General features: G+C 40.9%; 1 protein-coding gene across 1 annotated transcript in view; it reads right to left on the bottom strand.

The window, feature by feature from the left end:
* The window catches only part of col23a1a (collagen type XXIII alpha 1 chain a), a 106,932-nt gene that overhangs the window by 11,517 nt on the left and 67,828 nt on the right, over positions 1-27,587 (bottom strand). The window contains exons 3-11 of the mRNA XM_063877278.1: positions 19,407-19,451; positions 16,380-16,387; positions 15,267-15,293; positions 7,897-7,923; positions 7,784-7,810; positions 6,305-6,331; positions 5,443-5,469; positions 1,926-1,985; positions 600-716 (exon numbers count right to left, since the gene is read on the bottom strand). Of these exons, the coding sequence (XP_063733348.1) occupies positions 600-716; positions 1,926-1,985; positions 5,443-5,469; positions 6,305-6,331; positions 7,784-7,810; positions 7,897-7,923; positions 15,267-15,293; positions 16,380-16,387; positions 19,407-19,451 (365 nt within the window). The remainder of the gene's footprint in view (positions 1-599; positions 717-1,925; positions 1,986-5,442; positions 5,470-6,304; positions 6,332-7,783; positions 7,811-7,896; positions 7,924-15,266; positions 15,294-16,379; positions 16,388-19,406; positions 19,452-27,587) is intronic.

Here is a 27,587-nt window from a genome sequence, read left to right as displayed (position 1 = left end):
TTTGAGAAACATAAACTGCCTCGGGCGAGCAGCACAACTATTGTTTGGTGAGGCCAGCAAACTGACCATGAACTCGCTGCCGCAGGGCCGTATCTGTTTCAGGGATGCACAGCGACACAGTCGTGGTAGGAGGGTGGGAGAATTGGGGGTGTGTTGGAGGACTTTGTGGTTGCTTTCTTACAGAAAACAGATGAGGCCAGGCATACAGTTGCTATTCTGGGATATTTTAGGTAAGCCACAGCACACTGGCAAACCCGGAAGAATGAGAATATAGGATCACTGCAATTTAGTGCATATACCCTTTACCCCTTCATACCACAGACTGTATAATACATGTTTATAAAACGCATTTACACACAGAATACACACACACATCTGCAAACTGTCCCACCCTGCGGTTGAAACCTACCAGGTCAGGATGACTACTGAGGTGCTTTACGTGGCTTCATTCTTTGTGGCGTAAGTTAGAGGATGAAGAAAAATAAAAAGAATAATGGTGGAGGAGGAGAATGACAGAAGAGTGTGTGTTTGTGTGTGTGCATTGTTGTGTTTAGTAGATGTACAGTTGGCCCTTGTGGTGCTTGAGGTGAAGCTCTTACCGACTCGCCAGCAGGGCCACGTGGACCATCCTTGCCTGTGTTACCAGGGGGTCCTCTGGGACCGGGGGGACCTGGAGGACCAGGAGGACCAGCGGCGCCAGCCTGGCCTTGGTCACCCTGATGTGAAAATTTAAAAATGAGGACCATGAAAAAGCAAAACTTAATTTTAATATTAGTTCTATTTCTTTGATTGACTGTAGTCTAAAGCAAACGAATTGTTAACACATTGGCTGGCAGAAACTAGCTGTCATTACAATATAACTTACTTTTGAGTTTGAAGTAGTATGCAAACAGATGGTTATTTACTCATCCACTGGGAAGGGAGCAACATAATTTGTTGTTCAGCTAAGTCCAACATTCATTCTTTTTGTTCCCTCCAAATTGTGAAGAAAATACTTTGTTTTGCATCTGCTAGACGCTCAACATGTCTATCTGAGGTTTTGCAAGAGGCACAAGGTTGGTTTATATGTTTTTTACACGGTGAGTCAGACAAAATAAAACACACCCATGCTGAAAAATTCCCGACTGAATACAACATCATCTGTTTATTTCCTGCTTAAGAACATAAAAAATGTCTGTCAACTCCTAAAGACATTTTTATCACTGGATTAACATCTAACTGAGTACTTATGCCAAAAAAACCCCCTGTTAACCCTAATATTCTTGCTCAACACTAAAGGGGATGTAGGCTCAGTGTTTTCTCTAAAGTCACATAGTGCACCATCTCCCCTCTGCAGACATGCGGTGCATTATGGTTTGCTTTAACAAAAGCAACTCCCATACACTTGAGAAATATTGAACATCAAATCAAAGAAATTAAACACGAGTGGGAAAGTATTGAAGATAGGAGCTGCAAAGCTGATTATAACATGCATAAGAAAAAATGGGTTAAAGTGTTAAAAGTAAACACATGCCTTAGTTTTGGTCTACCTTCAGAAAGCGTCTCTGAAAGCTACCGGACTGATCTCCAGAGATAAAGCCATGGTCATATCTGGAGAAGGCCATCTGAGATGGAAGAGTATAGAAGCCAGGACAGCAAGTAGAAACACAGCAAGAGAGAAAAAAGAGAGGAGAGGACACGGGCGTGTTTGAGGACAAAAGTAAGGGAGAAGAAAAAGAAAAAGTGAGTTAATATCCCAAACCAATAGTTATTAAGAGGTTGCAGATAAGGAAGGAGTCATCTGCTGCAGGAAAAACAGATGAGAGCTGTAAGAAAAAGCTCAAGAGGAGTGTCTTGCTCCTCCATCTGAAGGGAAAGTTACAGATCAGCAGCCTGACAGGTGACTGCAGGGAGGACTACGAAACAATAAGCTCTGAAGAACAAACCTTGACAGTGAGAATCTGATTACTGTGCAGACCTGCATATGGGCTGTAGTTAGGAGGACCCTGAAGAGAGGAAGTGAGAAAGGTGAGCAACTTACTGGGCAAAGCAGTGTGGTTGAAAAGGGCCAAAAGTTTAAATAACCTCCTAACAAGATGGATACAGTATACCTTTATGAAGGAAAAAAACATATTGTCTGTAAATGAAACAAACGTTTCATAAAAAATAAAAAAATTAAAACTTCTCAGAAAAAATATCTTGAAACTGTCCATCAAACATACAGTATATTTAATTGTGGGTGTTTTCTATTTAATTTTCACCCATCCTTCTCTTTGTGACCAAACATAACAGAGGTGGTTCCCTCTGAAAACACAAGGAGGGATGGATGGAGAGAAGATCTAAGATAGGAGAGAGGGAGAACAACAGGGGGAAAGTAGGGAGAGAACACTCAGAGATGCTACCCTGCTCATGAGGTTTCTGTTAACAGGCCCTGGTCGGCGTTGGATAGCTGAGGTTTTTCCAACACCGCAGACCCCTCCTCTTCCACCCCTTGCCTATACACTCCTCTCTCCCCACTGTCACATTCACTCATTCACACCGTTCCCACCATAGAGACCACATACACAATGCTTCTTAGACATCTTATAAGAGAATAGGCTGTTTCACAGTGGGTTTTCCATTTACCATGTTCTCATCAGACTTCAAGATGATACTAAGACAAACAGCCATTCAACCTTGGAGCCCTGTCTAACCATGGCCTTTTTGTAGCTGTTTCTGTGGAGAAAAGAGAAGGCCCTTGGCTGGGGATCAAACTCCTATTTTGGCTTGTCTTTCAAAACAGCCGCAAGACGAACCTAAACATGCATTAACAATATCTTGCATATGCATGTGACAGTATGGAGGTTGGTTATGGCTACCACCTTTATGCCATTCCATAAAAGGTTGTTCCGGTGAAATATGCTCCACACATTGGTCATTCTGTGACTTATGATTGTGCTTCATAACCCCGGTTTATCCTGTGTTTCTAATCTGATCTGGGACCAGAATCAGCCTGACAAATGAACTAAAAATGATGGATTGACAGGAAGTCACATTGACAGAGATTCATTGCCATTTCCTGTTTTCACGCATTTTTTCTAATTCTTTGGTAGGGTTCAGAGGTGAATCAGCGTCCAATGTTGAGATGGGGGCAAGTTGACGAATGGGCATACATATTGAGGATGTACTCCCAGCACCGTTTATCTGCTCAACATCAGTGGGCTTTGATTCGTAGTCCTTCAGAAATTCATGTATTAAAGATTCAGCAACCAACAGTTTTTCATTTGCTAACCTACAGTATCTAGCCATATCTATGAAAACGTACTCCAGTGCCAAACCTCATTCATAAATACAGTAGTTTTAGGAGCTGCAGGGTTTGTTTTGAACAAATTCTGTGTCTCTAAGCAATACTCTGAGGTTTTCCAGCTGCAGACTTATCCAAGGATATCCAAGCTCCAGAAGCCTTGTCCAAATGTAATATTTTCCATTTGGAAGAAGTTTGTAATGCAGAATGCCAAAAATATTTAATTCTTGCACAAACTATTAGAGGATACGATGGGAAATCACACAGCGTACGCCTCGATGGAAATCAGCAATTCCTGCAATGTTTCTGATCCGCATCATGAATAATGTTCCACTGGGCAGCTCTGTCAAATTTACACTCAATTTGTGCCCTGCTGTAAAACAATAGCCATTCATTCATCAATGCAATACTCACAAGACACACTGTTATGTCAATATTGTCAGGCTCCAACTCGGAGAAGATTTCTGATTTATTCTAAACGTTGTTGGTTGTGATAGTGAGATATGTTTCAAGTAATCTAAAGACCATCAGGAATTGGCCAAAGGCCTTATAGGAGGAACACTTGTAATTTCTATAAAAATATAACATGCAAGTATTTTGACCGTGTAAGTGGCTCACAGTGAGAGTTTTTGTCCTCATAAGAAAACCACCGCTAATTTGAAAATACTGGCTCATAGTATAGGTAGATATAGCACTTTAGAAACGTAGGCTCATGATTATTATTATTTTTTGTTTGGCCACGTCAGTTAAAAGATGTATACCTTTCTGCTTTCTTCATCACTTGCTGGGTGTATCTAAACATACAGTATACATCAAAATATATCTGGCTTAATACAAAGTGAAAGTGAGCTCGATATACATCTTGAAATTAAATAATTATTTGCATTTACACAACAATCCAAAACCCTCAAGTACATAAAAAAATGCGTATTCCTACAGGAAAATGAAAAGGTTTTTGATCTTGAGTATAAACCCCAAATTATGCAGGAATGACCTCAGTACCGACATTTATTTTGCATGTATATTCTACACATAACATTTTGGAAAAAAAACCTTAAAAGAATCCAAGCCGCTTACCATGTAAAGAACAGGGAGCTTATTTTAAAACCACACTGAATGAAATCGGAGATAATTACACAGATCTCATATTGTCCAGAATGATATCACTTGAAAAGACAACACCGATAACACGGACCAGATGCAGAGCAAGGTTACTTAGTAATATAAAAAAACATAGTTTGCTAGAGACTAGATGGCAGCTTTGGCTCACCGCTCCAACCATTGGGTTTTGATGGTGACATTTAAGTATTTCCATCGTTTTTTAATATCATCATTTTTCATCTCTGGCTTTGGTGATGTGGGCCACTCAAACCTCATCATAGGAGCCGGACTATGTTGTTGCTGGGCAAGCAACACTTTTCTTTTGAATTCTTGAACGCCTTGAGTGTTAAATGTTATGTGGGTGGAACAAAACTTGTGATCAGAAATGTTCTCTTTCAAATGTTTTCATGTCTGTTTGAACAAGCACAATTTATCCCTAGTGTGATAACAAGTAAATGATAAGTAGTTTCACAAATATAATTTAAACTTCTTTGATTTCCAATTTGTCATGGTCCGTTACTCTGTCTGGTGCGGGTTTGAATCTCGAGCCTTCTCCTAAAAGCTGCACATGTTCCGTGGGTTGAGGTAGGTACAGTTTATCAATCTTCCATCTTAATCTCGGCAAGATGTGAAATTGTGTATTTCTCCTAAAAAGAAATGGCTTTTGATATATTCAGAAAAGGGTATTGTGTAAGTTCTTGCTACATTTAGTTCTTTTAAAAACAAGATGTAAAGGAAAACAGAAAAGAAAGAAACTTTAACTTTCCCAGTTTTCAGTTTTTTCTTTTTCAATTTTCTAAATAAATTGAAATCCTTAAAATGACATTGTACACTGTACATGTCGAATGACCCCAAAAGAGGCAGTGGAAATCAGAAAAGGAGATAGTGTATGACTGAAAACAAAAAACTGTACGGATAATTTCCAGTAATTGAAGCTCCGTTTTAATTTGCAAAGATCGTCTGAGGAACAAAACAGGAAAGGTCTTTTCAGCCAGCTGAGCCGGAATGAACGGATATCTTCTAAATACTCATAAAAATTGTTTACATTCTCTGGCAAAAAAACTGAAAAAGAGACATACCCTTGGCCCAACGTCTCCTTGGTCACCCTGTGAGAAAAACAGGAAAAATAATAATTGTCAGTTACCACTGCATATGCACACGGGAGGAGGCATGTAAAACGCTTCTACCATAGAGAAGCTGTGACAGACAGGCTTAAAACATAAGACTTGTGTACGGACATGAAAAGACTCCAAGGTCATATGTACCCAAGCCATCTCAGGAAGTCGACATTTACGGTATGAACCATTTGATAGGCCACAATTGAGATCATTTGACAGGACGCTATGAAAGTAGAAGTGGGATATTTTCTTTTCATGATCTCATCACAGGTCTAGCATGGTTAGATGAAATGAGCCAATTATCCAAACCTAATCATCACCCGTCAATTACACGCTCATCAGACTGAATCCTTCTCTGACAGATACTGTTGCTGTTATTGTGGTTGTGCTTATCTGGACCATTTTAGCTTGAGTGCAAAAACTTACACGTGCAAAGTTACCCATCGGTGTGTACACAAATGACCACAACCATGAGCCTCCTCTGCCAGCTTTTTCAGCTATTACGGTCGCTCACATCTCAGGCTGGGCAGAGGTTCACAGAGCAGCAAAACATCTGGCTATCATCGAGCACTATGGAAGGCCTATAAACCTGTGTAGTGCTCTTTGACGGGAGAATGTGTGGAGACATACGAGCTTCGACATAACTAAATGTAAGCTATGGATTCTTTGATGGACGTGCAGTGAAAGCGTTAACGTGGGAGGGCGATGCAGAGAACACCTGTCAGGTGTTTGTACGTGTGTGTGATTCTTTCTGAAGCTCTCCGCCTGTGAAAGAGAAATACATCCATGCATTGACTTGTCTAGCAAGGTTGTGGAAGCATACCTTTTCTCCCTTGGGTCCGGCTGGTCCCTGTAAGAAGGAGAAGATAATTGGAGACAGTTGGTCAAGATAAATCAGTTCATATCAGAAACATATCTCATAAAACCGTTTGTCTTAAACTGGGTGCTACCAGGAAACATTAAATCAAATGCGAAGGAAAGGCAGTAATACCCCTTAATGCAGCCGTGCCATGGAGACTGCTCAATCTCGCATATCACAAACGTTAACTAAAAACCCAGTCTGCAGGCCTTTGCCAATGTCTCTCTTAAAGTGACAGCAGTGAGCAGATCTTACAACCCTATCACCCCTCTTCACGTCTTTGTTCTCTAAACTGTCTATTCTTGTCACTCACTCAATACTGTATTTCACACACTCCGTCTGCTTCTATTCAGCCTCTAAATCTGCTATGCAATCTAGCGTGAAGAATCCCTTTTCTGATTTGTTCCCCCTTTCCTCACGTCTTCTCTGTCTGGCAGACATTTTGTCTGAACTGGAGCAGTTATCGTGTTTAGGAGTACTGAAGAGGGGGGCCTGGTGCAGAGGATAAGCATTTTGTTAATGTGACTGGCCACATGATGACAGGCTGCAGCTTATCTCCTGCATGCTCTGCTCTTTCCTTCTGTTCAGAGAGAGGAGAGATGGAGGAGTTGGAAGTGACAAATAACCCACTTCTTGTCCTGTAGGTGTGTAATAATCAAATTGCTTTTATCCTTTATTCTCTTATTTTCATCTCCCCCCTACAGTACATCTCTTAAGTACTGAGGCCACTCTGGTCCTGAGGTCTGTGTCACACCTGCTGGGGTTTTACAGAGGCTCTGTGATTGAGCTTGTCCTTTTAAAGGAAAGACCCAGCTTGAGGTCTCCTTTTGCAGGAAACAACAACTTAACAGTGTTTAGAGAGGGGCTATTCAAACAGCTCTCATTATGCTGTGAGGAGTTTACAGCAGATGACTTGTCCTTCACGTGGGCACAGCGACCAGAGACGGGGGGTAGAGAGGGTACAATAATGACTTTTTAAAGAGCCCCTGTAGAGGTTGTAAACTTTATTCTCTCTCTCACTTTTCCCAATGGTGTGTGAACTATTGTCTGTGCTAGGCCTGTTTCCTCGCTACAGCTAGGTGTGTCTGGGGGTGCGGCGGGCTGATGGATGAGACTCAAAGGTGAAGTGCAAAGGGGATTTCAGCGCTCGGTTCAGTTGAGCCATGAGTCCCCCGTGGCTGTGAACCCTGGGATGACTTAAGAGGTGGAACAGGAAAGAAGACGGCTATCAGAGTTTTTTCACTCAAATGCAGCATTCCCGAAGGAACAGTAAACAATGATTGATGAAGTAAGACAGGTGCTGGTTTAGCAAAGCATGCCCTGTCTTACTTTATCACAGGCCAATGACCCACCTGTATGTTCAGAACATCTTTGACAAGGAATTGCTTCAGTGTAATTGATATGTATTATTAAAAACAGGACAACAGGTGTGAGATGGTGTACCTGGCTTCCCTTAGGACCTGGAAATCCCTGAAACGATAAGAAAAGAGAGTTAAAATACAACTATTGCCAGCCCCTAAAGCATATTTCACACATTTGATTTTGGGAATACTCACTGGTTTTCCATCCAAGCCAAGAGGACCCTGTTGAATGAAAGACAAACATTATGGCAAAAGAACAAAAATAGCAAAACAAAATCTTTAAAATGAATAGTTTGCCATTTTTGGAAAACTGGTTATAGTGCACTTATGAGCTAGAGCCAAGAAAAGGTGAGCTTACGTTTAATCTATTTACTGTCATTAGTAATGGAACCTTACACATATAAAACCATACTTTTCTTTTAATACATTTGAGTTTTTCTAGTGTGTGAATTAGTGTGTTAAAAAGTCAACTTGAGAGGTGCTTAAAGACAGATTTATATTAAGCCTGACAGAGCCAGGCTAGCCATTTTCTTTGTAAGGTAAGCTAAGATTCTCGTCTCCAACTTCATATTTACGAACAGACATGAGACTGCTATCAGTGTACTCTAAATCTTAAAATGGAAGTTAAGCATATTTCCCCCCCAAAAATGCCAAACTACTCCTTTGATGAATGGCTTCAAAATATCTACTTTAAGTCTGCTGTGAATAAAAAAATATGATTTAGACATTGTTTGTTAAGATCCACTGACAAAACGATCACCCCGCTATAAAATATCATAAACCAACAATACAAGTATTGAAATAATGTTTGAAACTTGTGTCCGTATTTTTTAGAAAAAACAATGCAAGTGATCTTAACATGGGAAAAACAGTCAAGTGAATTTGGCAAGAAAAAGGTTTGCAGAGAGGACAGTAAAAAGCATGCTTGTAAACAAGAGAGAGAAACAGCTGCTATGATTGGATGAAGAAGCAGGAAAATTAAGAACTTTTTATACAAATGCTTTATGTATATCCTGCCCCATTTAACTGGGTGTGTGTCCATGTTTAAGTGCACACATGAGACTCAAATATTAAGACGTTTCCAGTTGATTTATAATTATTCTAAGATTTAGAGTGCGGTGTCCAACATGAGAGACCCTCGGTGGATTCACTCCAGCTGTATTAAACTTCCACACACCCGCACATATCCTGTGTCTCTGTGTGTTTGTGGTGATGAGATAATCCAGCAGGCGGTATAATACGTTTAAAGTCCCAGTCCAGCCTCACCCAAGGGCTGCAAACAGCAGCTGGAGTAGTCCATTTTGTTTACCTCACCAAAGAAGCCGAGCAGTCATTGAACCTCCTCTGCAAATCATGTCTCAGTTCAAAGGCAGAAACCTTTAGATACCTTTCAAAACTTAAAGGAACACCCAGATAAACTTTTCCAAAAACACTTAAATGGGATATATGTAGTAAAGGCTAGTGTTGACCTCCTGCTTAATGACAGCACTTGAAGTTACGCTAACAGTTATTGCTGGGTCCCTTGAGTCTCACAGTACTGGCCAGATACATAACGATAGGCCTGGTTTTAAAAAGCCTGTCACACAGAGCATTATGTGGGATATATTTCACAAAAACAGAAATAATTGGCGGATGCAATGGCAATACTTAGTGGAAGTAAATCAACCCTTGTCTATTAAGGAATAGCATTCAGAAAATATTCTGTTATCTAGTAGTTTAAGGAAAATATAACCAATTATTAATTGGGAGAAAAATAACAGAAAAGGCAACATGAATCCAACGGTCTTTAGAACCGATTAGTATGTTGGGAATACAAAAAGCCAAAAGTAATGAATGAAATGTTGAAATAAGTCTCAAAGTCAAAAATAGTTAGCTAACGGTTCTGACGGTTGTTTGCAACAAAGCTCTTATCTAAGGCAAAGCCAGGTGGAGCTCGTGGCTACCTTCCTTTCCCCCTTAAATAAACTAAGTCTTAATATTTATGCAACAGACAGGCTAAATCGGACTAGTCTAACCTGACCGTCTAAGGCCAAGACTACTCTTTGTTTATGCAACAGGTCCCTGGTGCCTCTTCAGACTGGAAGTCATCATTTACTATTGCCATCTCTGGCCTTGGATGACTTCCTTAGGTTGGGTTTTTCTCTTCATGTCTCTGATTTACCAGGCCTGTCGGTGCTTTCTGCCCTGAGGTCCTGTAGAAAAAACAACCACAGTGTCGTCACAGCCAGCGTTGATGGATGGACAGTGGCACATAAGGAGGGAGGGAAAAGTAGAAGCAGGAAGGAGGGAATCATTGGAGCAGCCCCCCTTCATAGTTTATATCATTATTTGCTGCCCCTCTGTAAAACAACGGGTCTCTTTAATAACACAAGTATTTAGTCTAAATAAAAGAGAGTTATAAATAGTACAGGAAAAAACACATTGAGGATTTATTATTGAAAGCCCCTAAAAATAGCAGTAGTTGGCAGAGATGGGGTGGAGAAACTAACAGCGATCATTCTGCAATTATTTTACCATGATAATGATTAATGAGCCTGCAAATGTCACTGTAATCTGCTATCTGTGTTGTTTTCTCTGGAGATACATGTGTGTACACACTACGCAGTGATCGCTCTGCATCTGGCAGCGTTTATCAGGGCAAGACACGTAAGGATGAGTAGACAAGGTGCACATTGTGAGGTCATCGGCTGTGGAGTCTGAACCAGAGCCAAAACCGACAAATTTATGGCTGTTAATAAGACACACAGTAGCCTGTGAACAGTCGGGACCAAAGTTGTGAGTTTCTTTTCCTTTGTGTGTGGGACAAAGGGTTTAGTTTACAACAAGAAATGATAAAAGCATTTACCTAATATCTGGAAGCCGACAGCTTGCAAACACCAGCGATATTAGATACTTTAGCCTCTGTGACCTACTAACCTATCCAATATGGAACAAAATAAGACCCAGAATTACTAAAGCCAGCTGGAGCAATAGTTCAATCACAAACTTTACAGTACTTTCTACTGGTGACAAAATTAAAAAGGCTGACTCTAAAATATATGAGTCTAACTTAATTTCACCAAAAATGGGCTGGTAGCTTTTATGGATTGGATTAAGTGTAAGGAACACAGAAGCCAAGGGAAATTGGATTTTGATTTGTGGCCCTTAATCTATTTTGTGCTTTCTTACTGTATAGCTGACTTGTTATAGTGTACTCACAGTGTATAAAATACATACAGTCAACAACAGTTTGCAAGGATGGAAAATAAGCATTCATTTTTATTTAGAAAAAAGACAGAACAAAAAAGCCACTAGGAAAATATATTCATCCCTCACCAGAAATGGATCAGACCGCAGAATAAAAGAATGGAATAAAAGAATGGAATATAGAAGAAAACTAGAGAAACATTTTGAGAAAAAGTGAGAAAATGGGCCTGAGTTTACCACAAAAACCTCAAATGATTGTGGGGGGAAATTAAATAATGCCTTTTCGTTGTTTGTGCGTATTCTTTGAGTCTATTTCTAGTCTGCATTGCCATTCCGCCCTGCAGCGGCCCTCAGTTGAAAAAAAAAGTTTGACTCAGCATTCCCACCAATTAGGCACATTTATGGAAAATAACTTGGCCTGCAGGGGGGCATTTCTCTGTGTCTATGTTTGTGTAAGTGTGTGTGTGCATGCTCATACATGCATATGTGTATCTTAATCCCAATGAAACAGGCAAGAGGTGTCTGTGCAGTCTTTATTGGACTCCATGCGGTGCAGACTGCTAATTATCCAGTAAGGTGTAATTGTTGAGGATGCTGCGTGAAACCTTGTGTCTGCACATCAGAGCAGACATCTCAGCCAAAACAAACTTGGTAGTGTGTCTCACACAAAAAGGAAGGTACACGCAGTGAGTGAGAAAACTCTGTCAATTATCTGGTTGAACGTCCCTGCTTTGATATTATCTTTTCCTCTCTCGGAATAATCCACCAATGCTCTTGTGATTATTTTTCACACCCTCCTCCTTTGAAGTTATTTTAATGTTGCCACAGGGACAAAACTCTATGCCATTCCTACAGGATGATTTGCGATACATGAAAAAAGCATTGTGGCTGCATCAAGAACCAAGGAGAACAATAAAGCCTACCAGAGTGCTCTGTGTTTGGGACAGAAAATCAGTGACATGTTGTCGAGTGACTGTCTGGCTTTAATCTGCGCTCGGCGGCCTGGAAGGCTGAACAATGGAGGCCTTAGCCTGTTTCTGCTGAGTGAGGGCCACTGCCACAGACTGGCACTTTTGTATAAACAAACTAGTGGCTGGACATACGAATGAGAATCAACTGGTGTGTGTGTGTGTGTGTGTGTGTGTGTGTGTGTGTGTGTGTGTGTGTGTGTGTTTACCCCTCAGCACTGTTGTGTCAGTGTGCTTGACTTTGATTGTTTGACAGCGGTAAGACTCGTTTCTGAAACCCCTCGCCTGTGATTTATGAGCGGAGGAAGTGACAGGGGTTATATGAGGAGAGAAAAACATACATCAGCACCCACAAACAGACACACACACGCACACACACTTTTCATTGGTTATGCTTGAGCCGCTGGTCATTAACTTTGTTTATCACATAACTAATGCTTCACTGGAAGTGGACTGCTGCATGCATTAGTGTGATGAACCTAACGTCTGCAAGACATGTGTATGCCACCAGAATAAAGTGAAGCACATGCCCGCTCACACGCTGGCAAACATGCGCACGTGTTTGCACATAACTTGTATAACAAGTGCTCAGCAATTGTAATAAGAGGAATACAGTGTAAAAAATACGTTGTTACCAGTCAATCAAAACTCAGAACATATATAGTACAAGCATCCAAATATAATTGAATTAGAATGGCAATTTATATAATATTAATGCTTATATAATAACAATAATAATAATAATAAAACAATTGATGCATTAATGTATACATTACATCAATGACACAGCTGTTAAATGTGTTTCTAATTGAAGCCTAATTACTTTATATATTGCTGGATTGCTGAATAGCCCCTGGGATCAATAAATGACTATCTTAACATAGAAAATGCAACATTTATTAATACAACTTTATTATGTGTTGCATTATTCATCTGAATCTGTTAAGTAACTTATATTTTTGACTATAAAATGTAATGGAGTAAAATTAAAGTCGACTTCCATCATTACACGCGTTCATACTGTCGATTTAGGTCACAGAATAAGAGTCCTGCCTGCTAACGGTCAAACGCTCGAATTTGACAGAAGAACTGTAATAAGGGGGAGAGAACTGCTGGTAAGTGATCCCACACACACACACACACACACACACACACACACACACACACACACACACACACACACACACACACACACACACACACACACACACACACACACACACACACACACACACACACACACACACACACACACACACACACACACACACACACACACACACACACACACACACACACCGCTCTGACCACTCCCACAGAGCTGGCCTTTGTTACAGAGAACTACAAAAACTATGGGTGGATGGAGTTCACTTACATCTGCACATATGGACACAGATACACAAACACTGCTGCCCAATAAGAAGAGTGGCCCTTTTTAAGCTTCAGTGCTTGAAATGTGATCATCTCTGCTGCTAAATGAAGTAATGTGCTGTCCATGTTAATTGTTAGGATGATTAATCTTCTGTTATTTCACGGTAACTTCATACACGCAGCTTCTTTAGTCATCATGTACGCATCATAACAGAAGGTTTATGTAACGACTATACAGACTTAATTATGATGACTAGACAGTGAAGGATTATCCAGATTATCAAGATTTACAGTAACACATTACATCTAACAAAGCAGATGTTTTGAAGTTGAAAACAGCAAGCCTGGCACAGTTTTGAGTTTTCTAATGAAGACAGTGATAGAGATGAATGGAGTCACAGGCAAACAAACATAAATGTGTACACACTCCTCTGCTCGCTAGCTCGGTCCACCTGTGTGTAATTATCAGCAGGCATTTCCCGTCAGGAGGGCCGTGCAGTGCCAGGCAGACTTGGAATCTGACTGGGAGCGAGCCCCATGGGTAATGCACTTCCCAAAATTCCCAGTCAGACGCAACGACACAACCAACAAGACGCCGTGCACCACAACACTAGGCCAACTAGTGAGGGACGCCATGGCAACGAGACTGAGCAGGGCAGGGGGTTTACGCTAAGTGGGGCAGAATGTCCCACTAAACATGTACACAGCAGGCTTCGTGTGTGCAGTTCACATGAATGACGCCCAAGGGTGCAACACATCAGATGACGAGAGTATGATGATGAAGGATGAATTAGCGACAGAGCCGTTTAGGTTTTATCTTAAGAAGCTGAGGAGAAAGCCAGTAGTCAGACCTGGCCACAAGAGGCCGCTGTACCTCAGGATAAGACGAGAACACACTCGGTCTGGTGTTATGCATCACTCGTGGCAATCAAGCAGTGGAATAAGTTTTTCAGAACTTCAAACCAAGTAAAAGAGGCAAAACAATATTGTAAAATCAATTCTTATAGCCATATCATAGTCATAGCATCAAAGTTGACCTAAAAGTACTAATTGTGCAGAGTGGCCTTCAGTGGCATTTCAGAGTCATCAAATATATTACTAGTTGTATTTATTGTTGCATTAATATACACTTTAATGTTGCAGTGGGTAGATTTGAGCTGATTAATTTACTGCTGAATAGCTAACATTATCATTTATAAGTTAATTTGGTGATAAATAATCATAATCTTCAAAGTATAAAGTACAAAGGGTTACTAAAGCTATCTGAAATGAGAAACAATATTAAGTACAAGTACACTATAACTGTAGAGAAGAAGTTTAGGTTAACAAGAAGAGGAATTACTTAAGTATAGTATAAGTAGCTACATATTTAATTAAATGTACTTACAGTTACCTTTTTGTTAATTCACAAGTCTACTAAACAGTGGTCTGGTTTGTATTCAGAAGCCATGGATGTTCTCAGTTATGTAGTTCAAACAGTATTAAATCCCATTTAATATTTTTGGAAGAATGTTTCAAATTTTCATTGGCATTGTTTACACTTCTGCGGCTTATGTTTACAGATGAAATCTTCACAAAATCTGTCTGTGTGTTTACGGGTCTGTTCACTGTTCATGTTTACTCATTTTCACACAAGCGCCAAATATGTTTTACGTCACTATTTTCAGCATTGAGTGAGTCATTTGTGAGGTTTGACATTTTCTGTGGGAATCAAACGATGTTCATTTCATCCTACCACTCTGGGGCAGTCTATGTCTGTGTTTAAATACAACTTTCTATGTATTTGAGTCACATCTCAGTGATGGGGCAGAATACATCATTGGAGAGGAGCAAATGCTGAAGGGATCATAAAAAGGGGGGGAAACAGGAAGATTAGAGTAATTAAAATGTCTTCGAAAAGAGCACAGTGGAAAGACAGAAAAAGGGCTGATGAAGATGCAGCAAAATTAGGAATAAATCCAGAGCAAATAAACAAAAGGAAAATGGAGACATGATTGGGTAAATCGAAGAGTGAAAGGATAAATAACAAATCAAATTTACCGGGTATCCATCCCGTCCAGCCTTGCCCTGGTGAGGTTAGAGATTAAAGCATGAAGCATGAGACAGGTTAGACAGCTGCACACACCACACTGTAAAATACCTGGTACACTTCATTCTAAAGGACACAAGTAATTAATGCCACACAGGGTCTTCGTTCATCTTTTGACTTATTGACTGAAGGCTATATTGTTCAGTACAGTTTGTATTAACTACTACTTTTGACTCCCAGTGTAACAACTTGAGGCTCAAATCTGAGGTGTTTGGCACCCGTTTACATTTGCTTTCAAACGTTAGCTATAAAAAGGTAAGGTAAATTGCCATTGTGTTGTTTTTTACAGCTTCCAGCCGATACACTTGACTCAGACAAATTGTACTGACAGAGTGTTACTTTGGAGAGTAGGAAGTGATTTCACGTTACGCCACCTTTCCCCGATTTTATGGGCAAGAGAGTACACATTGGATGTGGTCTTAGTGTAAACCAGCTGCAAAGACCATTTTCTTCAATAAAACCTTTTCCTGGATTTTAAAAATGTCAGCTTAACACGCCACTCTGATATTTCTGGAATTGCGTCATGGTGTGTAACGGATGGTATAAGCTGCACCTCTACATACTGTATCTGATCTGCGCCACATGTGACAAAAACTTTCTGATTAAAAAATGTAAATAACACACAGGTCAGTCTTCTGAGACGGGTCACAACATTTAATCTTGGATGAAAAAGGTAGCAGTAGTGTCCAGTTAGTATTTAAGTATGTGTGTTTTTTTTAACTGCTGCGTGTGTGAGTGTCAGCAGGAGTTATTGTCCCACAGAGGAAAATAACTAATAAGTCACTGTTCCCTAACCTTCACCCACACACACACATTCAGAGATACTAGCACACACACTCACAGCTCTGTAGGTGGTCCATTTATTGCCGCACTCTGTGGATGCACATGTGTGAGTGAGTCTGTGACAGTTTGTGTGTCTGTGTGTTCATGTTTTACAGATGTGAGAGAAATCCATATTTTGCAAAGTGAGGAATATTATGTACCTGTGCGTTAGGAAAGGCTCCATGTTCAGTAACTTATCAGTGTTTTTTAATACTACCTGGGTGAGATGGAATTATACTTACAGGCAGGCCTGCAACAGAAAAAGAGAGAAAGAGAAATTAGACATTAGAAAAATAATAGAGCACAACATGTGTGAGTTATGGTTACCTCTGGTTTGTACAGCAATCAGTTCCTCGGGACAGTGGTGAGCAACAAAAAAAAACTGTGCATGCAATGCGGTTTGTAAGATGATGACTGTAATTAACCAGCTAAATATGGTACAGAACAAGCTCATTAGAGCCGCTGCCAATGGAGTTTGTGGTGAACCTGTTATGATAAACAGACTTCTGGATAATGGGCCATGTTTTGCATTAGGATATGAAGTCATGCAAATACTTTCCTAAGAATTGGGTGCATGAAATGGACGACATAAAACGTTGGGGGTGTGCTGGCAAACTGTATGTCCCTTTAAAGCATGCCTTCAATATTACTACAGGCAGTTTTTCAGATCTGATTGAAATTCTCTGATGTTGATCCTCAGCAGCAAAAAGTACATTCTGCTTTTCTTACTCAGACTAACCAAAAACAACAGTAATGATCAAAAGGCTCCTCTGATGTTGATGGACTATTTTTATAAAGGAAAAACAATCTCTTAAAAGTCCCATGCCAAGGGCAGTAATAAACCACTCAAACCCTTCAAATTGAATTGATCATTTATCCATTAAAAAATACTTTATTGGTGATTGCTTAATATTTATCAGACAACAATTTAAAAACCAATCATGACGCTGATTTGTGTGATTGTTAACACAATTACAGTGGCACGATTTGGCACTATGCCGCCACTGCTGCCCTGGAACAACACAGCTCATCAGTATCTATGCAACACTAAACATCAACAAGATTGAAAACAGACGTCCTTTGGGTAAAGGGGGAATATTTGTGGTGTTTTTTCACGATTAAAGCATATAAAAAGTTTTGCTAACTTGACCAGAATCTTTGTGAGCCTTGAAGATTGTTGTTTGATTTAAGAAAAAGGGCATTTTGGGGATAAGAGAAGTCGAAAAAGGGATGAAAACTGAAGGTGGTTAGGGTGAGAAGGTGAAAATGAAAAAACAAGTCAGAGGTGTCAGAGTTTATGAGGCATGAAGAGCAAGTCAACCAACTTCAGCTGTGTCTAGACACTGGGAACAGGGCCTTCTGGGCCAGACAGTTAGATAAACAAAAGCAGCCTGCTTACAGAGCCACAGTTAGACCGGCTTTAACCATTGAACTTGAGACAGGTGTGTGCAAGTGTGGAGACTAATGAGAAAGAAAGAGGCAAGGAATTAGAGAAAGGTAAACAGACCACAAAAGAGTAAACAGAATAAAAAACATTGAGTGTCGTCAAAAGAGAGGAGGCGACAGATGCTTAACCACTCTGTCTGCCGTCTTTCCTGTTGTTCAGGTTTGTTTCTGTTTCTCTCCACTCTCATTGTTTTTTTTCTGAGGGAACTGGGAAAACCTTCTCTGATCTTGTAAAAAGCTGGAGTCTCTAGCAAGAGGATGACAGAACCATCTCTCCGTGCCACCTACCTTACACAATATTGTCCAGACGGCAACATGAGGACGCAAATGTAAACATAAAGAGAGACAACCTAAACAGAGCCTCATCGTTCGAGACAGACCATCCTGCGACAAACAGCAAGCAGCCAATGAGCCAATGAGTCAGGCGAAACCTTAATGATGTGCCTTCCCCTAATGATAATCCTTTTCGAAAATAATTTCCTGTTGGAAAGTGACTAGAAATACACACCACCCTTATGAAAAGTATTTTAATGTTCCTGTGATTGCCTAATTGGATCACACAACTCTGAGGGATTTCCGCAGTCTATGTTGATTCAGAGTTCATCTGATACTTAAGAGGGTATGTGGATTCAAACGAGAAGTCTGGTGATCTTCTAGATTTTTCTAACTGTCAATTAATCCCAAGCGGAACCACCAACTATTGATGTCCAAAAACTATTAAAAACACATCAGAGTGCCACAAAGTTGCACTGGGTTAACCCCACAAACAATTGTATTGTCTGCTTGAGAGTTTGCTAGAAACTTTAGAGCATGGCTGTTTCAGGGAATTACTTTTTGAAAATGGATTGACCATTTCCGACTTGTTGTGGAAGATTTATAACTTTAGTTTGAGTCTTTGTTCTGGGAAGACTACAGTAAAAGATCAGGGGGACTGTCCAACTGAAACAAAATATGAAATACTTCCAGCCAGAGAAGGAAAACTGAATTCACACGTTGGCACTGAAGATAACAAACTTTAGATACGCCTCAAGCCATCATTGAATATTCTTTGTAAAAAAACTAAAGAAGGTAAATATATTGTAAAAAAGCAGGAAATTGCAAGAATTACTTTTAAATACACTAGACCTTCAGGAAGGATCTTGTTGCAGTAAGTAAAGCAATAAATGTTAGTCAACATATTCACAGGAAAAGATTTAATCTAGCCGAATCCACAACGATGAATCACTGCCAGACTGGAAGTTTTCCCACCTGACACATTTCCTGCAGACAAACTGCAGTCCTGCAGGTTTTGATAAAATCTTCTCACAATGTCGCTCCACAATTTGGTTGAGTCAACACTCAATAAAAAACAGTTTAAAGGAGAGTGACTAAAACTTGTAGAACATCCGTTCTATCTGTCCTGACAACCTTTTTGGTAACAAGAATTATGTCTCTGCACTGTTTTGGTTCCTCGATGAGTGTTTTGCGGTCTGGATGGAAAGAAAGAACAGCACAATAATGGAGGGTAGTGATGTCGGCAACGGAGAATCTCATTAAGCTCGTACTACGGCAGCTGCTACCGCTCAGCGAGAGCGACTGACATCTGGGTAAAGTTAGTGCAACCACATGGCTGATGTTAGCATTATGTTGGCCCAAATAGTGAGGGACAGGGAGAAGGGCTTACTGCAGCCCATCATCCTGACTCTCGGGTCACTGCTTTTACGAACCCTCAATCTCATCTAGTCACCCCAGAAAAGAGAGCGAGTGTTAGAAAGAGGAGGAGAGTCTTCCAGGAAAAAGAAGAGAGAGGAAAAACAGGAGAGCAGGTGGAGGCCATCACTTACCGGGTTCCCCTCTTCTTCCCATCCGTCCACGCTTCCCTGGAGGCCCTGTGAAAACACACAGACAGAGCTTTAAATCTCACAAATCAGCATTGCAGGGATGAGTAGAGAACAGCGGAGCATCACTTGCTGTTTCACTGCTGGTGGTCATGTGTTGCCTGGCGTTAGGTTTGTGTGGGCTGGCACAACACTACAATATCTGAGCTCTAGTGACGCAAACCAATTCAGAGGAAAGAAACAAAAACAAAATGACAACCAAGATCGCGTCACACTGGATCTGGTACCACCACCTTTCCGATAAAATGAATTCTGCTGTTTATGTAGAAATCTGGTAAAGTTGTAATAAAAAGCAGGAGAGGGCTGTAGTGGAACCAGCAGGAGTGGTGACCTAAGTCTCAGACCTCATGCTGCCTAAAGACCATAAACCACACACTGGCGCTGATCCCCATGACAGCCCGTGTGGTAATTTAACAGAAGTATTGTATCCACATATGGTGCAATTGACAATACAAAAAAACACGAGTTCTGCTCAGGCTCAGTATCATGGTCCACTTCTTTCCCAACTATACCAAGGAAGGCCAAGCTTCAGTATTTAACCTCCCTGCTAATTGTATGACTATCCACCACCTGTTGCTGTTCCAGGTATGTTTTTTTTTTGCAATCGAAGAAGATCAATGGAGGAACACAAATACTCTTATGCCTGGTACTTCAAGCTCTAATCTCACTCTTTTACCTTGATATGATTTATGTACACAAATATTCAGGACTATTTCACAGGGATGCCCATTCATTCATAAAAAGTCAGCCAGGATTGAACATGAACAAGTTAACGATAGCTCGCTAGTTGTCATTTCAGCTCTAACTACAATCCTTGCCTTTGTGTGAAATAAAAAAAAATAGTAAGTATTTAGGTTAATCTGCCACCATTATCACCATTATCTTTCTACTTAGCCTGAAACCTTCCTGTAGGTAACACCTTATTACTTTTCTTTACATTATATGTTCATATCCTCCAACATACAGTCCTGCTCTTGTATTGAAATAGGAACCATACTGGGTGCTGTTCCTGATGCTAAGTGGTTGTGGCTGCAGACATGTTTTCCCTATTGTCATTATTGGGGTTGTTGTAGTGGCCTAATCATTTCCTGACTTTGCCAACCTTTTCAAAGAGACCTCAATCATGCTCCTCCACCTCCTTCTACCTCCCCCTCTTTCATCCCATTCTCTCCTTTATGCAATGGCAATACGCTATTTATTACTTTAGAATTGAAGGATTTATAAAATAGCATGAAATAGTGTTAAGTGTGGCCTCTGATCAACTTGAATCGGACCAGTCTAGAGTATACTACCAAACCAGAACTTCACCCAAGTAGTGTTTCTTGGTTTTTATCTGAATCATTTTCTATTTTAACTACTGCCAGACTTTGCTGGCAACAAGAAGAAACAATTTGAAATGCAACAATGGAGAATGAGTACAGCATGTGCACCTACTGACTCATTTAAAATTTATGTTTCAACAGTTTTAATCATTTAACACCTCTACACCTTCAAACCTCAGACACAGACGCAAGCGAGCACAAATATACTCTGCCAGCCGCAGCATTTATATTACAGTAATAGTCTCCATATTCCATAGTGGGCTGTACTTCCTCTGATTCAGCCCCCGCAGCCATAAAAAGCAGCGTGGAGTTGTTTTGCTGGGGCCGAGGCCTCTGCAGAGAGCATTTCCCCTGGCTGGAGGGGAGGGAGATGGGGAGGACAAGCTGAAAGGGGGAGAAAGAAATATGTAAGGGAGTATTGGGCTGGGGAGAGAGAGTTGTGGTAGAAAAATCAAGCAGAGCGGACAGACAAGGAGATGTACTCCAGCTAAAAATGAAAACAGGGTCCAGGAAGAAGGATGGCGGTGCAACAAAAGAAGGCAGTATGAAGGGTGAATGTTTTCACAATCCCTTAAAACATCCTTACAACATGGTCATTGGCCATTTAAAGTGCCTCCTCTCAAGCAGGGATATGCATTATAAGAAATGGGTCACAGAGGGCCATGCCTGCTCTACCTTTATTTGATACATAAAAGGCAGACATCGGCATGCTGACAGGTCGGTCGCCGAACGCTGGAGGAGCGGGCGTCAGAGTGACTGAAACGTGGGGTTGTGATTAGTCCTGAGCGGCTGGGTTCAGGGGGAATGGAGGTTGGTGATGAAAAGCTGATGTAGGACTGGATTGACCGAGGAAATAATGTAAAAAACAGCAGCGCTGGAGATCAGAGCGCATGTAAAAAGTGGAGTGATGTGGTTTCGATTCCTATTTCAGGAGAGGGCAGTGAAAGCATACCCGTCCCGCTGAGATACAAACAAACACATAAACACGCAGACACTTGACGTGATTTAGGTGTCAGTCTGGACTTCCTGTGACGCGGTGGCATACCAGGGGCAGAAAAGGTCACACAAGCACACTAAAATAGAAGTGTGTACTTTTAAGAGTAAGAGATACAGTTTAACTTGACACAGTAATGGGCTGTATCATAACTTTCTTTCCCTTTTGGACAAAAGTTATCAACATCGAAAGCAGGTTATAAAGACATAACAAAACTAAATGTGTCTTGATGATTGGTGGGTTGACACAATGTAAATCACATGGGAGGATGTCGAAGGAGTAGATGGAAGGGATTGAGGACAGAAAAGCAGATGTAAAATACCAAAAAAACAAGACGCTGTGCGGAGATGGGAGGACAAGTTCTGAACATCGAGGTTGTCCTTCACTCTTACAGGTGTTGAAAATCTCCAAGAAAGAAAGATGGGCCTCAAAAAATGTCTAACAGCTAGGAAAGAAAGCTACATCCTGGGCATAAATCTCTCGAAGGGTCACACAAACAGCACTGGACACATGCACGCTCACTCTGCATCATGAAAATAAGCAAGTGAAAAGCTTCCTGAATACCAAGTGATACAGACGGACAGAGTGTTTAATATGTGGGACACATATGTGGGCCACATATTAAACACTGGAGAGATTGCTCAAACTAAAATTCTCACACACATGTTCTACATATTGAGGAAGATAACTCTAAACATCTAAACTTCTCTGTATGTGGGAAAACATGCGGTCAGCTAGCAGTCCAATTGGGACTGTAAGTGTGTTTATGTGTGTGTGAGAATGTCAAATACCTTACACTGAGAGAAACAAACATCTGGATCTTTGCCTGGATCTTTTATTTGTCTTAACATGAGACACTTTAAGCAGATACAAGAGAATGACACAACATCACAGTCCTGTGTATACGCTCACACAAAGTAAAGCAACACGCACACACACAGATTCCCACACAGACTCATATGCATATACTGAAGCATGTTCAACCTACAACCTGATGCTTGAGTGGAATCAACCTCAAAGCAATTTATCCTTCAACACTTTTACTGGTTGCATCTGTGTACTAAAAACCACACGTACTGTATGTAACCTACATCTTTCACAGTTTCTTCTTCTCTTGAGTCATTAGGGACAACACATTATTCAGCGAATGTTTTACCAAGTGCATATCAATATGCTCCCAGCATCTACACCCCCTTTGGCTCACATTAAGAAAGACACATATAAACATCCTTTAATCCTCCAGATGCTCTGTCTGTTTCTCGTAGACTTGGTTCAGTTTGATTTAGCTACTGTGACATTTCTCGCAAACAAAGTACTGCCAGGGAATAAAGCGAAAGATTCGTAGTGACTTCTAACTCCTCTCTCTTCTTTTAGGTTCCATTTTGTTCAACCCAACAACTGGGCACAATAAAGAGCCAAATGAAAATAGCAGTACGTGAAGCTCCGTATGGACAACTACAGGACTGACATCCATCCATCCATCCATCCATCCATCCACCCACCACACATCCTCTCCATTCCTCTCTTCTCCTCTCTGTTAACTGCCATTACTTCTTCTGTGACAGTGGAACATTTCCTCTAACTGAGAAGGTAGAGAAAAATAAGGTGGGGGTGTGGAAGAATGGAAGAAAGTAAGGTCAATTTCGATTATACTGCAACTCTTCTTTCATTTATTTTCAGCCTTAGATTGTTTTTCTAAATCCCAAGAGCACATTTCCCTCAAATCTCCTTCAATTACCATCACAAAACCTTGGAAGCAGGTATCTGTATGTACATCCACACACACAAAGACAAAGAGCAAACTAGGAATTAGATTTGTATCGATATTTCATAATAGTGTCTGCTGAAGGGAAATGATCATGCCAAGTTTTGACAAATTAATGAATTTTATTATATTATTTCAGAGTTGCTTACAGACAGAATCTCACATGTTTAAATTAGTCATTGATAATAAACTAACATTATCTGTTTGAAATAACAAATTGAGTTGTTTTACTTTTTTGTTGAAGACTGAATCTATTTGCTCATAATGAGACCTCTAGTAAACTGCTAACATTGAAATGGTTTCAAGGATCAAGGATTCCTCTCTTTGATTCGCAAATGGTCGCAGCTGTTCAGGCTTCTTGTCTGAAACAAAACTACTTCCTCCACACCGTCTCCTGATCTGTCAACACTTCCCTGTGTTTTTCCAACTTTCACTCCAATAGAATGGGGGACACATGCTGTGAATGTAAACAGCAACAGAAAGAGAAAAAGACAACGGATGTGTTTCACATGTCTGTGATTCATTCTACAGCTGCCCTGCGTCTGTCCTGCCTGGGTCAGCCCAGGTTCAGGGGCTCAGACTGGGTTCATACCCGTACGTTCTCACAGTGGGTGAAATCAGATAACCAGAATCAAATAGGAAAGAACATTTACCTATAATCCAACCTCATCCCATCAAATCTTTGGGTGTTGACAATGAAGATTTAATAAAGATCTGCACCACATGTCTGCAAGGTGTTTAAATTCTCTCATAATAACCACCATCAGTGTTTTCTTACCTTTTGAACCAGACTCTACGATACATCAAATATACAACATGTTACAGGAATTGCATAAACTGCATTTTAGTGAAATGGTTTTACATTTTACAAATGCTTCTAAAATAATCAGCTTTTCTTTCACCTTTCCCTTTTGGGGTCCAATGACGCAACAATATGACTGTTACAAGTCCAGCAAATGGTTCGATATTTAAATAGTAATAAGATACTGAAAAGCGTTTCAGAACTAAAGCGGTTATTCTAGCTTGTATTTTGTTACCCTAATGTTTCTATATGTTTCGGAACCTCCAACCGCGAACACTTGAACTGTTATTCTTGTAGAATATATAAGAGCTATGTACGTTATAAACTCTCTGCTTGTGTGTGGACTATACTTCACCCCCTGACCAATGAAATGTGGTTAGCGAGAGAGCGATGCTGTACAGTAAACATCACTCTGGTATTCATGCAAAGGTAATCTGTGATTGTGAAATAAGAAGCCGAGAACACATCGATACCAAGACGACCTTCCTGTTTTACTTTCAGCATCAAGTGTTGCGTGACTGCAGAGTGGATTTCTCTGAGCTGAAGGAGAAGGCATCTCTGAGAGGCTATCCCAGAGTGTATTGGTGTGAGAGCATGGAGGCCTATTTCATGCCCATGCGAGTGTGATCAACGTACAGTTTTCTGGACACGCTCTGTCAGGGCTGAGTGACAATGCTGTAAACTTGCATATGTGTGTAAAAGAAAGTCTGCAGGCATGCTATCATAGCTGCAGGGGTGTTTATATCTGTTGAATTATTCATTAGGTCCTAATTCACAACAGTTAATTTGAGCTTTTGCTGTGGCAAATTGAGTACGTGTTCTCATTTGCTTTAGAGCATGCATAGGTTGGGAAGATGGAGACTCAAGCGTTGTGATGTCCGGCAGGTGGTTTGCGTTGAGTGGCAGGCGGGTGGTGAAAGGCTGCCTGGGTAGTACTGTGTGTCACAGCTAATGAGAGGCGAAGGCAGAGACGAGCCTGCCCCACACAGAAAGTAAAAACAGTAAGTGCTCAATCAAAACACAGTGAGCACCAGCCGAGCCCAGCAAATGAGAGCAGATCACATCAGAGTGGACCAGAGCAGCCGAGGTTCAGCAGCCAGACAACAATAGCTTTTGCTTCAGGTGCATTTCAGACTCAAAGTGAGGCTTTGATTAAAATTGTGGTTTCCTAGCCAATTGCTCAGCGGAGGTGGCAGTTCATCTAGAATCTCATCGTGTGATTGATTCCTTTTATAGACATTTATCCTGGCCATATTGGGTGATGATCGATGCTAAAATGTATTAAAATCTTAGCAGAAATTCCGCAGTGTGCTAATATTTGCCAACCTACTGATCAATTAAGACTGGTTGTATTGAAGTGTTTGTGTTTTATTCTGTATGAATAGCACTTTTCATTTGTGAGAGGCACCTGTGAGCAGTAAATATATGGTTGACTGTGTGAAAAAAGAATATCATCACTTCCATGATGTTGTTGTATATATCGTACTATTGTAAATGTGTAGGGTAGCAGAGAAAGTCTTTGTTTGGAAAGAAAACAACGGAAAATGTTGAAAGTCCAGATAATTTGGAGTTTGTTATGAGCACATGTTAATACGAGTGTGCCTGTAAGCCCGTGGTCTTTTTTTCTTCTTCTGGAAACAGGATCCTTGCGTGACAATGCCAGATAGGTTGACCCCAGATAAACAAACCCTCCTCGGCTGTAGAATTGCACTGAGTGAATTGCTCATGTACCTGTGTGTTTGTTGACGCTGGGCATGTTGGCGTGCACGAGAAAGGTTTGGTTTTCGGCACCATTCTAACAGGCTCCTGGGTGGTACTTCCATAAGTAGGGACTGTAACCACAGACTCTGGAATTTGAGCACTCAAGAGGATTTTAAGCGTACAAACAGACTTGCACGCAAATTAGCAATCCCAAACACCTCTACACACCCAGATCTATCCTCCATGGATTCAACTCACATTTTTCATGTTGCTTTCTTTTAATAGTTTAACTATGCCTGAATTGAGCAGCACTGGTTATTGAAGAACCCTGTGACCAATCGCCATCCTCAGATGTGGGAACCAGTGAGTCCCATGACGAATGAGAGATGTGCCTTTAGGCAGTGGACAGCAGACATTGGTGTGATTTCGAGGTGAGAATGAGGGTTATGTTTTTAGATCATATCAGATTCGGGCCACCGGTGCTGCAAGGACTTCCAGGAAGTCTAGAGGTGTGAAATCCAGTCCTCAGGGAGAATAAACAAGAGGGTTAACACATACTGGTATACAGGTGGAGCAGGGATTAAGAAAATACACGGGTCACCTGAAGGAGCAAGGGCCTTAACATGGCGACTGCGTTACTTGAAAATCCAAAGTGCCGGACTTCCCTTTGAATACAGACTTCCTTCCTGGGATATAAAGGATATCTAATAGACACTAGATTAAGGTATCAAGACTCTTAAATGTGACGAGCGTCGGTGGTAATTTGACAAGGATATTTTAAAGTGTCGGTTTCCAGTGCCAGTCCATGTCGAATGGAGGATACAATTCTCTTTTATGTTTGAGTCCCTTTTCCATTCATAAAATGTGGGTCTGGTTTGACATTCTGGAACATGTTAGAGCCGGGAAGGGAGAGAGTGGGGGTGGGTTCTTCGAATGTGAAGAATAAAGAGAAAAGTGCACTAATCACCATGACTTTAAACGAAAACTGCAGCATTTGTGTGTGTGTGTGTGTGTGTGTGTGTGTGTGTGTGTGTGTGTGTGTGTGTGTGTGTGTGTGTGTGTGTGTGTGTGTGTGTAACAGAAAACAATGTGCGAGCCACGGATAAGGAAACATGGTGTGAATGTTCAAAAGAGAGCTTTATTGCAGCCAGCCTCTTTCTTTAACCCTGACAGATCCTCGGCTTTCTTAAGAGCAAATTCCAGCCCTGCTTCCCTGTGCAATTTTCTGCTATCCCTACCATTAATTTTCTCCATTTTCACAGGTATCTCACCCAGCGTGCCCTTAGCCCTTAGTCTAAGCTAGCTCCTTGCTCTGGTTTCTTTCTCTTATTCTCCCACACCTGAAATAGACAGGCTAATTACAGCCTCTGTGGAAGCCAAGGTGAGAGCATGCAATCTCAGAGCTGCCGGCCACGCACCCAATGGTTTATGGGTAACATGGTGCACTTAGTCCAGAGGTCGATTACACAGTCGTGACTTGGCGTGGCACGATGCAGGCAAGTAGTCATAAAACACACTAAACTAACGGGCCAAACACTATGGC

Source organism: Eleginops maclovinus, chromosome 23, assembly GCF_036324505.1.
Source record: "Eleginops maclovinus isolate JMC-PN-2008 ecotype Puerto Natales chromosome 23, JC_Emac_rtc_rv5, whole genome shotgun sequence".
In the NCBI taxonomy this organism is placed as follows: Eukaryota; Metazoa; Chordata; class Actinopteri; order Perciformes; family Eleginopidae; genus Eleginops; species Eleginops maclovinus.
The sequence above is the reverse complement of the archived record's forward strand: the minus strand, read 5'-3'. Positions and strand labels throughout refer to the sequence as shown.